Source organism: Mastigoproctus giganteus, chromosome 5 (assembly GCF_048544385.1).
Source record: "Mastigoproctus giganteus isolate SK-2022 chromosome 5, ASM4854438v1, whole genome shotgun sequence".
In the NCBI taxonomy this organism is placed as follows: domain Eukaryota; kingdom Metazoa; phylum Arthropoda; class Arachnida; order Uropygi; family Thelyphonidae; genus Mastigoproctus; species Mastigoproctus giganteus.
Genome location: NC_143579.1, coordinates 227933694 through 227946435, shown reverse-complemented (window position 1 = coordinate 227946435; position 12742 = coordinate 227933694). Strand labels below are relative to the sequence as shown.

The window sequence follows — 12742 nt, the reverse complement described above, 5'->3', positions numbered from 1 at the left end:
TCTTTTTTGGGGATTACCCTGACTTCTAATCTCTCTTGGCACAAGCACATTACAAATATTGCTTCCTCCGCATCTAAAAAACTTGGTTTTCTCTTTCGCTCTCAGCGTTACTTTTCTTCCAAACAGCTACTCACTCTGTATAAATCGCAAATCCTCCCTGCCATGGAATATTGTTCCCACATCTGGGGTTGTGTCCCCAAAACCTCTCTCAGGCTTCTTGATTCCATTCAGAAGAGGGCAGTTAGGTTAATTAATGATTCATCTCTAACAGAATCTCTCCACTCACTCTCTCATAGACGTACTGTTTCTGCTGCATGCCTCTTCTACAGATACTTCCATGGGCACTGTTCTTCTGAATTGGCTTCTATAATTCCCGCTCTCTCTTTCAAAACGGTCCAAACACCTGCTGCCACCAGCCAACATCCATTTACTGCCCAACTTCAAACTCACAGAACCAACTTTTCATCTTCCTCGTTTATTCATTCAACTGCCGTTTTTTGGAACAACCTTCCTTCATACGTATTTCCTGAAAATTACAGTCTACAGAAGTTCAAGTCCAATGTCAACAAATATCTTCTTTTGTCTTTTCAACCTCCAACCCAAGCAAGGTACTAAGTACTATAGGTTCTAATACCTCTCGTGTTTGGGGTTTACATAAAAAAAAAAAAAAAAAAAGAATCACTAATCGTGATGACAAAAGCTAAGAAATTGTCTTGTCTTGTCTTCTCTTCTCTTCAAAGTACATGGCAAATTCATTTCACTAGGAACTAAACCAATTCTTGGGATTTGAAAATCAGTCAGAAATCGATTTTCATCTCAATTTTACTGCTAAATAAAACCTATTACAAAAGGAATCAGGTCAAAAGCTTGTTTGGTCTTTGAGTTATTCAAGTTCAAAGAGCATTCTGGACAGAGGAACATAAGCAAATTATTATGTAGATTAAATATTTTAAAGAAATATTAACAAAGAAAATGAAAAAAAGTAAAAATACCACAGAGCCTCAAAACCCACAACCTTTGGATTATTACACTTTCACCCTACTACCCAGAACAGCATTTCTCAACCGATGGTATGTGAATAATGGACAGTTGAATTTTTTAAATTTATGAAATTATGAACATTAAAAATTTCTCCATCTAAAGATAAATAATTACGTTTTACCTACTTTATTTCAATCTAACAGGAGTTCACAAATCTTGTAGATTTTCAAATATTTTGTTTGTTTAACCTCCAAGCAGATAAGTATATATTTCTCGGAAAGCTTAAAATTGCAACCAAGTCTTATCTCGTGATGTTAATCAAGTATTTTGTATTGTATAGTGTATTTTGTATTATTTTGTTTAATATTTGTTATTTAGTTTGTTCAATTTTTGCATTAAAAATGAAATAAAAATATGTAGAATTTATAACATAGCCTTATTATGCGAATATCCTTGACTTTTCTTCTTAATACAAATACATATTTTAATGAGTGGTACTGAAATTTCAGTTTTGGTTGTACAAGTATTAAAAAAGGTTGAGAACCACTGCCCTAGAACATAGGGGATGATAACAGCAGGTGAACTTCAATCATAAGGAGTAAGGTAAACCTTTATTCTTATTTTTTTTATACATTTCTCAACATGGGGATAATACTCATTGGTTATTTTGCTTCATTTAAGGAATACTTTACTGAAACGAGTTTAAAATAAATTGGAGATGATATATCATGCATTCCTCTTGTAAGAGGCTAGAATCTACAAAAATCTTCTCAATTTGCATTCAATTACCCTGAACTCAGATGACACATGCAGATCTTTTTGAAACTTTATTAAAATTAAATGTCTTCAAGGAAGTAAAATTTAAGATTAAAATAAATGATGCTTTAGGCTGCCACATTCGCATAACAGCCAACTATACAACCAATGTAATTTGAATATATAATCATGCAGTTCAAGATACATGAAACCAGAAACAGAAATGAGATGCTAAAAATTAACCACCTAAACTGCATTTTTTTATATTACTTTAGAGAGTAATATCTAGAAGAATAGTAACCTAGAAGAGAGTAAAATTTAGAAGAATTGTAATCAATAATTTGAACAGAAGAAACCTGAACAAAATAACTGCCTATTATATATTTTTCAATATTTCAAACTTTTAATATCAAATGATCATGACGAATTTACCTCCCAAGCATATCCATTAAGTATCTTGGAGTTGAGAGATCTGCACGGAGTGGTGGAGCCATAACATGTGCAGCTGCATGTCTCCAGCAACTATTGAAATAATGTGTCCCATCTGTACCTAGAGCTGCAGCTATGCATTCTCCATAAACTATGCATCCTATTTAACATTAAAAAAAAAAAAAAAAAAAATATATATATATATATATATATATAACAAACAGCTTTTAATAAAATACACTTATAATTATTTCTTCTTACAGCAATTTCATTCAGGTTCATCGCATTATTAACTATACTGTGATCTAAAATTTAAACCATATAAATTAATTATAAATATTTTAAGGACTTCTTTTACAACAGGACGATTACACAAACACTAAGAAAGCATTTCGAAAAGTTTTGCATTTTAATCATATGCACATAATCGAAATTCTGCATTTTTAATATTTCTGATAAAATATAAATAAGAAAAATTAATAGTCCTGTATTACAATTAAAGATGACAGAATTTCATATTAAGTGAAAGAGGATGACAACAAAATATGAATAAACAAATAAAACTAGCAATTAGAATTAAAAAAAAAAAACATAACAATACAAATCTGTAGACACTATTTTAATAAATTAGAGATGGAATTAGCATTAGCAAGGGCATGTGATGCAAGAAAGCAAGCTTATATAGCATCAGCCAAAAAAAAAAAAAAAAAAACACAAAACCCTTCTAATTACCCATCCACTCACTCCAAATGTTTGTCTAGTTCTGCCTTGAATCTGTTTAAGCTATCAACTTCTACAACAACAGATGGAAGTTTGTTCCATCAATCAACCACACACTGGCTAAAGGCAAACTTCCACACATCTGTCCTACAACTAACTTTCCTCAATTTGAATTTATGCCCTCTCAGGTGATTATTCTGAGCAAGAGGAAGAATCCCATTAGCATTGAACATGCTCAAACCATTCAAGGCTTTATACACCTCAATCAGATCACCTCGCAGGTGCCTAGTCTCCAGACATTGTAATTTATAAAACTTAAGCCTTTCTTCATAAGAGCAGCCCTTTGTTCCATTCACTAATCTTGTTGCCCTTCTCTGCACTCGTTCCAAAAGCTCTACATCCTTCTTAAAATGAAGCCTCCAGACCTGTATACAATATTCAAGGTGTGGCCTGACCATTGCCTTATACAAGGGGATAATCATCTCCTTATCCCTGCTAGAAATATTCCTGCATATCATTGACAAGACACCATGGGCTACTCTTGCAAACCATCTGCAATGCTCAGAAAACTTCATATCTGCCTGCACAATTACCCCCAGGTCCTTTTCATTTTCTACCACTGTCTCTGTAGTACCACACAGTTGATACATTACTCTGGGGTTACAGCTTCCCATATGCAGTACTTTACATTTGTCAATGTTAAACTTCAGTTGCCACCTCTCAGCCCATCTGCTCAACTTTTCTAGATCCTGTTGCAGCAGCGTACTGTCATTAGTGTCATTATCAACCCTGCCGACCTTTGTATTGTCTGCAAACTTGGACATTAAGCCAGATATACATATCAATATCATTAACGAATACAGAAAACTATAATGGACCCAACACTGAACCCTGGGGGACTCCGCTAATAACATTAGTCCATAAAGAGCAGTGTCCATTAATTACCACTCAACCATCCCTTTATCCATTGCAGCAATTTGCCTCCAATGCTACACTGCTCCAATTTGTGCAGCAGTCTTCAATGTGCAACAGTATCAAAAGCCTTTCCAAGATACAAATATATGTTATCAAAATTATTCTTTGCATCCAGTTCCTTTGTGACTACATCATAGTATCCAATCAAATTGGTCAGACAAGACTTCCCCTTAACAAACCCATGATGTATCCGAGCTGTAACTGAAGTCTTGTCTAGATGATCCTGCAATGCTTCTTTAACCAGTGCTTCCATTAATTTCCCTGCAACAGAAGTTAAACTAACAGGTCTGTAGTTACATGTGTCTCCCCTCGATCCTCTTTTGTGGATTGAGGATACATTTGCACATCTCCAGTCCATGGGTACCTCCTCCGAGTCCAAGGAAGCTCTCATAATTATGGCTAAGGGTTTGCCTACTTCCTTTGCTGCATCCTTTAATATAACTGGATAGATTGCATCCACCCCAGGTGCCTTTCTTATATTTATCTTCAACAATTTCTCATCCACTTTACTCTCAGTTATTACACGATTATCTAGCTTACTGCCAGAGTTTAATACACTTCTGGCATTCTGCTCCCTGAATAACTCCTCGTGTGTGAATGTAGATGCAAAATATTCATTTAGTTTGTTAGCTACCTGAGCGGGATCACCAACAGTTGAACCATTGATATCAAGTGGACCAATCTGATTCATCCCCTTCCTTCTAGAGTTTACATAAGTAAAGAACTCTTTGCTGTTTTTCTTTGCATCCTTTGCCAAAGATTTCTCGTAATCTGCCTTTGACTGCCTAACCTCCTTTGTGACTTGGTTACAGGCCAATTTATATCTATCATAGGCTTCTGTGTCACCTGTTAATTTGGTAATATGGCTTGATAAAAAGCACTTCAATGCATATTCTTTCTTGCTGCCATAAAGGAGCGATTAAATGCATTAAGAATTTGCAGATAAAGGAACCACTAGGTGACAGTTATCACAATGTACTGATATGGGAATTACTTAAAAGATGTAACTACCATCAAGGCTAAAGAGAAGGGCTTTTGCTTTCGTAAAGGTGACTACATCGGTCTCAGACAGTTTTTAAATTCTGTACATTGGGATCAACTGATGATGTTACCAACATCATCATCAGTTGAATTCTAAATGGGAAGCCTTGATTCTTATAACGGAACATATGATAATGATGAAAGTGTAGTGCATTTTAATGATTCGAATTGGTAACTAATACGATTTACAAACCACACTCACAACCTTTTATATGGCCAGTCATGCTCATGACCTTAAAAATTACATTGTAGAGAGATAAATAGCTTAGTTGTACAGCGAAAATTTCAACTTCAGAGATCTTGAAACGAATTACCAAAAAAACATTATTGGGTTCACATTACGGTATTTTAACGATACGATGGTGTCTCTCAAACTGATTAATATCACTGTATTGCTATACAGTTGCTATATTGCTATACAGTTACTGTATTGCTATGTGCGTTGCTATACACTGTATTGTATAGCAACGCACCTGGTTTGGAATGCAGTATTTATTAATGTCTAACATTCATTTTTTGTAATTAATGTTCATATTTTCGATTTTGTTGATACTTGGAAAAAAACTCTTAAAGCGAGAACTGCCTGTATTTATAATGTTAAAAGAAAACCTTCCTGTGTGACATTAAACTCACTCAATCACTCTCTGCTCCACATGATAATAAAAGAATTGAGGCAAAGCAAAATTTTAATTTTGCTCTCTCTCTCTTGCGCTCGCTCTCGCTCTCTCTCTCTCTCTCTCTCTCTCTCTCTCTCTCTCTCTCTCTCCCTACCTATCCTTCACAAAATAATAAAAGAATCAAATATTCAAGGTAAATCAAAAATAATTTCTTAAAACTTCCCTGCCATCAGCTCATCCACACTAATACTAGAATAGTACAGATCAATAATTTTCTATCTTGGGATATCCATTAAAAATTCAGAAGAGTTTAGTTATTCCTGATCAAACTTACCCTCTTCCCTTTTTCTAGCAATTATTTTAGCTGCACTCTTACTCATTACATGCACAACATAAAGTGGACAATTCACTTGATGTGCTGTCACTATAGCTCTGTGTGTAGCTTCAGCCTCTACCTATAATAAAAATTTAAAAAAAAACTAATTTTGATAAACTGTATATGTATTATCATTTGTGATTTAACCTTATGACTTATCATTTATTACTTTAAATGCTGGTCTGAAATTACTAAAGGGGGAAAAAATATCCCAATTAAGTAAACTATATTATTTAAATGTAAATGTAAAAAATTTATACATTTAATTTTATACATAAAACTTTTCTATTTCTTAAGAGAGTATGCATAATTATTGCTCAAGATTTCACAAAACTAGCCAAAATTACAAGATATGTACAGATTTAAGTGCTCTTATTATAGAGACTTCAACTTGCCAGTCAATAAGTGGAAATCGTGGATTAGTAACTTTATCTGGATGGCTTTTTTTTCTATTGCCAACTTTACGACATCTGTATCACTCTGTCAAGGAGAACAGAATGGACATGAACATTACAATTATAATTGTACAAGAAGTACAAGTGGCAAACAGTGTACTAAAATGGACTACGAGAAATGAGATTTCAGTAGTTAATGGTAAAAGCAAAGGATTTAATTCCAAGAAAGAAAAATATCATGGATTGGCCTATCAAGAACAAAATATACAAGAGGGAAAGTATAGTTGAATTATGGGGAACTTTCAAGACATTTGTCATCAAAGCCACAAGTACGTTTTCAGTATTTAGTATTAACCCCTTCATGGATTATCCCGAGATATCGCATTTTTAGTTTTAAGAGTTATTTGGAACTACAAGAAATATCTCTGAATACAATAATACCCAAAGCAAATGAGTATTCACATGATACATACTTTTAATCTGTAAAAAAAAAAAAAAAAATCCGATCCGTTATGGCACACTTTCAGGAAAAAAATGTTCCAGGAAGGGGTTAAAATACTAATTGAAGATACAAAGCATATAGAAAATTTTAGATAGAGTGACCATCACATATTGAGAAAATTAAGTGATAATTAATGGCAAATATAAGAAGCATGAAATATGTTAAAATGGACTGAAATAAAAAAAAAAAACTGATTTTCCAATGACAATTTAATATTGAAAACTTGCTAAAAGGTTAAGTGACTTTCCTGGTGCTAACATGCTTTAAACTTGAGTGGAATCTGCAAGAGCTATGTGGGGGAGTAGGTAAGAGGTGAGAAATTCAGAACACCATTTTGGGCAAAGAAGTAAAAGAGGAAAAGAAATGAAAAAATAAGAAATTTTTGGCAAATAAAAGTAATAAATCTTTATTGAAATATAAAGAAAAAGTGCAAGGAGTTTCTAGGCATGTGCAAGAGATTAAAGAAAATTCTTGAAAAGGTTTTGAGAAAAAGTATTGGAAAAGTAGAAAATGTTTTGGCATTAGTTAAAAATCTCAGAAAAGGGAGCTGAAACCAGTTCAAGACTCATTGAAGAAAAAGAAGAAGAGGAAAGTTCTGAAACAAAGAAAGTTTTGGATACCACTGCTTATCAAGGTAGAAAAAGGATGTGGTAAAAATCAAGTAAAGAAAGGCAATAAGCATAGATTACATTACACCTGAAACGCTGAAAGGAATACAGTTCAGTGGTGGAACTGTATTCCTTTCAGAGGTATCAAGAGGTTGTTTTCTGAAGGAAAACTCCAGAAAATTGGAGATCTGTTTGAATTTTTTTGTTAGACAACAGATTATGATTGTCTCAAGAAAGATACTATTGTAGACTGCCCTTTCGAGGAATGCTGAGTCAAAGTTTTGTTGATAACAGTGGCACTGCCATTTAGACTTTTTTTTTTTTTTTTTTTTCTTTAATCAAGAACATTTTCAAAGCTTCACCAGAAGTGAATCTTAATTCAGTATTTTTTTTTTTTTTTTTAATTTTGTTTTGTTTTCCTTCCATCTGGCTAAATATTCTCTCACACTCAGTATTGCTATAAGCAATTATTAAAATGCCAAGCACGATTTGAGATAATTTTCAAATTCCTAATATTTCAAGCACATGGCCAGTTCTTTAACCAAGGACTACTGTGCATTAATTCTTTCTTCATTATTATGAAAGAATAAGAAGAAAGAACTGGTATTGCCAATACGATTATATTTAACTTAATACTTCCACAAACTCAGTTGGCAACTTGTTATCTGTGAATTGTTTGGAGCTAGCAGACTTTCAACTGCCATAAGGAAACATAATTTAGATTTAAGAATTCATAACGAAAGTCAGCTGGCTGCCAAACGAACTCCAACACTTACCAAATTTATTCACTGTCATACAACTTCTGTGATAAGTGTATTAAATATTTCAAGTTGCACAACACTCTTGGTTCACATCACTTGGATGGCATAATGTTCATAGGGTAGACCCACAATAATGCTTATGTATAAAACCTTTATACAGGGTGATTCAAGTCTCCATACATGGGGAATAAGGTTACTTTTTTTCTGTTTTTAGGTACCCTTCTAAAATGCCTTTGTCTAAAGAAGAGCATATAAAAATCATTCTCATGGCCGAAGCAGGAAGCTGTTGCAAGGTTGCAATGGTTAACAGGAGACATGGCAAGCACATCACACACGAAACTGTTGCCAAACTTACTGAGAAGTTCAGAAAGACGAAGTGTTACTGACCAACCGAGAAGTGGTCATCCACGAATGTCCACCAATGAAGGTATAACTGACACTGTGCTTGCAGCATTTGCAAATAGGCGCCTCCGTAGCCAGGTGGGAAGGAGCAGCAGTGCGTAGCACACCCTTCTTGATTAGACCGGGGTTCGAGCCCGTCACCACCAAATACGGAACATGCGGAAAGGTCAGGGAATGACCACCGCACCGGAGCAATATGGCCTTAGTTGCTAATGCTCCTAAAAAACCAAATAACAACAGCATTTGCAAAGAGTAACCAAAAAAGCACATGACAGTTGTCTGCAGAAAGCAGTGTCAGTCAATCGAGTATTGTCAGCATCATGAAAAAGCACAAATGGCATCCATACAAAATGCAAATGTTGCAGTATCTTAATGAAGACAACCCGGATAGGCGGATGAAGTTTTGTGAATGGGCAGTAAACAAATTGGACGGTGAAAGTGAAACAAAATTCTCATCTGGGATCTTGTTTACTGATGAAGCCAATTTTTACGTTAATGGAGAAGTTTATTGGCAAAGCCTACGTTTTGCCGATAAACCGGTCGATAAACTTATCCTGCACTGGACGAGCTCCTCAAAGATACAAGATGCAGAAAAACCGATGGTGTGGTGCAGGATATAGGGAAACAAAATCGGACTGGTTTTCTTTGACACAAATCTGAATGCTGAAATGTACCTAAACATGCTGCAAGAAACAATCCTTCTGTCCCTGCTAAACGAGGATGGAGAATTTCTGGAGTATTTTCAGCAAGACTGGGCATGCACCCTATTATGGTATCAGTATGTGCCAATGGTTGGATCAGCAGTTTCTGGGTTCTTGGATTGGTTGCCAAGATCCCGTGGAGTGGCCTCTGAGGTCCCCAGACCTCAGCCCACTCTATTTTCACTTGCGGGGAGCACTTCAAGGCCATGGTGTACCAGGAAAAGATACAAAACATGAATCATCTAAAGCAGCGGTTCCCAAACTTTTTTGACTTGCGATCCCCTTTAAATGTAATGTGTTTTATCGCAAACCCTTTTCAACATAATATATTTAATGCAAAGCACTAAGCCTATATTCTCCGAAATTGTATAATATTTCTGAATTTTTATTATAAAATATTTCCAGTACTACGTTTTTATAAGCGACGTTGGGTAATAATAAAAATTATTATTAGGTATTATTTATACTTTGTAGAGCAGTTATTAATCAGTCCAAACAATATTTTGAACAGGCTACGAGTAGAAAACTTGCTTCTTGTCCAAATGGCAGCCGAGCATTCTGGTCTCTTGACAAAGCTATTGGCCGCAAATTTTGCCCATCTCTGACAAAACCAGTTGGTTCTGTTGCCACATCAGCCAAAGATAAAGCTAACCTGCTAACATCCTATTTTTATTCCAACTCATGTATTGATAATCTTGGTAAATGACCTCAAACCATTCCCAGTACACTCCATTCAATGCTTACTGTGGTCTTCAGTCAAAAGGATTCAGAAGGATTTTGATGTATCTGATGATAAGAAAGATCCAGGTCATAATGGTATTTCTCCACTTGTTCTCAAAACCTGTGCTCCTGAACTTACTCCTGTTTTGTGTAGTCTTTTTTCACTTTCTTATTCCAAAGATGTTTTTCCTTCTATTTGGAAATTTGCTCATATCCAGCCAGTTCCAAAAAAGGGTGACATCTTTTCCATCCAATTATCGTCCCATTGCAATTACTTCTACTCTTTCCAAAGTAATGGAGAAATCAATTAACTGCCAACTCTTAAAATATCTGGAAATCTTTCATCTGATCAACGATTGCCAGTATGGATTCCATCAGTGTCATTCCACTGGTGATATTCTGGCTTATGTTACCAATTTATGGACAAATTCAATCGAAAAGTTTGGTGAAACATAAGCAGTTGCTCTTGACATCTCAAATGCTTTCGATAGTGTTTGGCATAAAGGTCTTCTAAACAAGCCTCCATCTTATGGTTTGCCAACTGTTTTTAGTAATTGTTTATCCAGTTTTCTCTCTGATCATTCACTGAAGGTGATGATAGATGGCTCTCTGTCTTCTAACTTCTCCACTAATGCTTGTTCCCCCCAAGGTTCAGTTCTTTCCCCCACTCTTTTCCACTTGTATATTAATGACCTTCTTCCATTGACTGGAAATCCTATCCATAGTTTTGCCGATGATAGCACATTGCATTCCACTTTCCATTTTGAGAAACTTTGCCCTGCTCAATCAGCTTCAACTTCTCGAATATCCATTGCCAATTCCTTAAATGCCGATCTCCAGCTAATTCTCCAGTGGGGCAAAGACAACTTAGTTTATTTCAATCCTTCTAAAACTCAGTCCTATCTTATATCTCGCAAAAAGGATTCTTCTGCTCCTATGCTTATCTTCGATGATGCTCCGATTTCTAGGCAAGATCTTGGGAATTACCCTGGCTTCTAATCTCTCTTGGCATAAAGCACATTACAAATATTGCTTCCTCTGCATCTAATAAATTGGGTTTTCTCTTTCGCTCTCTGTGTTACTTTTCTTCCAAACAGTTGTTGACTCTGTAGAAATCACAAATCCAGCCTACCATGGAATATTGTTCCCAAATCTGGGGCAGTGCACCCAAAACCTCTCTCAGGCTTTTAAATTCCATTCAAAAGAGAGCAGTTAGGTTAATTGATGTCTCATCTCTAACAGTCTCTCTCCACTCTCTGTCTCGTAGACTTTCTATTTCTCGTGCGTGCCTTTTCTATAGATACTTGCATGGACACCATTCTTCTGAATTGGCTTCTATAATTCCACTCTCTCTTTCAAAGCAGTCCGAACATGTGCCGCAACCAATCAACATCCTTTTACTATCCATCCATTCAACTGCCATTTTCTTGAACAACTTTCCTTCATACATATTTTCTGTAAATTACAATCTACAGAAGTTCAAGTCTAATATCAATGTGTATCTTCTTTTATCTTTTCAACCTTCGACCCATGCACAGTACTAAGTACTATAGGTTCTAAAAAAAAAAAAAAAAAGTACTTAAACATAGCAATGACCCTTGAGAATGGAGAGAAAAAAAAAAAAAAAAAAAAAAAATTAGTACGGAAAACATTTATTTAACATGATATACTCTAAGATAGTAAACTAATTATAAGGAACTGTGGGAGATGTGGTTTCTTTCTTTGGAAATTCTTTACTTTTTATTTAATTTTATTTTATTGTTTATTATTAGTTATATTTTGTAGTTTACAATAATATACCTCTATGTAAATCTAAGAAGACACCAGTACAGAATTTTTAGTGCAAAACCCCAGGGGTTCGCGAACCACCAGTTGGTTTGTTTGTTGTTGTTTGTTATTTGGTATTTAGGAGCATTAGCAACTAAGGCCATATTGCTCCAGGAATATGCGGTGGTCATTCGCTGATCTTTCCGCATCCTCCGTATTTGGTGGTGACGGGCTCGAACCCCAGTCTAATCAAGAAGCATGTGCTACGCACTGCTGCTCCTTCCCACCTGGCTACAGAGGCGCCTCCACCAGTTGGGAACCGCTGACCTAAAGGAATGCATTCGAAATGCAATTACGTGCATAATACCAGATGTGTTAAAGCAAGTTCTATGTTAGTGGGAGAGATGCATCTGTATGTGTTTTCAAAGGAATGGCAACCATGTAGAGCATGTTTTGTGAATAAAGTGACAAGTTTCTCTATGTATATAGACTTTTGAATCACCATGTAGTAAAGTTTTCCACAAATGTGACATACTGTTGATCACTTCATCCATTAACCTGCTTTGACATTCAGGATGTAGTTTCCATAATCCTCTCTTACTGGCCCTTTATAATTGAGATTTAAAAGGAAGGCAGCTTTTATTTATTTACTGAATGGGAATGGTGTGTTTTGGCTTGTATCTACAAATTATAGCCAATGCAAGTTAGAGGAGTTGCCATCCTATAACATTTATCTTTTCTTTGAAAAATAAATCTTTAATGATATTAGTTTTAAAAACTTAAGTTCTTTTATTAATATTTGTTGCTTTCTAAATTAAGAGAAAGTATCACCAAAGGCTTATTGCATGTATTTTGTGCTGGAAAGAAAAATCTATGAACAAATTTTTTTTTTTCCCCATCTTTTTTTTCTGGCTAACCAAACAATTACAGCAAACTCTCAGATGTTTATAAGGCCATATTTGTTAATGAAAACATGAAGAAATTTGCTGCA

At 35.1% G+C, this 12742-nt stretch overlaps 1 protein-coding gene across 4 annotated transcripts in view; it reads right to left on the bottom strand.

The window, feature by feature from the left end:
- The window catches only part of CRMP (Collapsin Response Mediator Protein), a 272256-nt gene that overhangs the window by 72911 nt on the left and 186603 nt on the right, over positions 1 to 12742 (bottom strand). For all 4 annotated transcript variants that reach the window (XR_016546993.1, XM_090374441.1, XM_090374444.1 and 1 more), the window contains 2 exons: positions 5854 to 5974; positions 2170 to 2326 (listed from right to left, as the gene is read on the bottom strand). Coding sequence is in view for 3 of the 4 variants with exons in the window: in XM_090374441.1 (XP_090230567.1) it covers positions 2170 to 2326; positions 5854 to 5974 (278 nt within the window). In the remaining variant the exon portion in view is untranslated. The remainder of the gene's footprint in view (positions 1 to 2169; positions 2327 to 5853; positions 5975 to 12742) is intronic.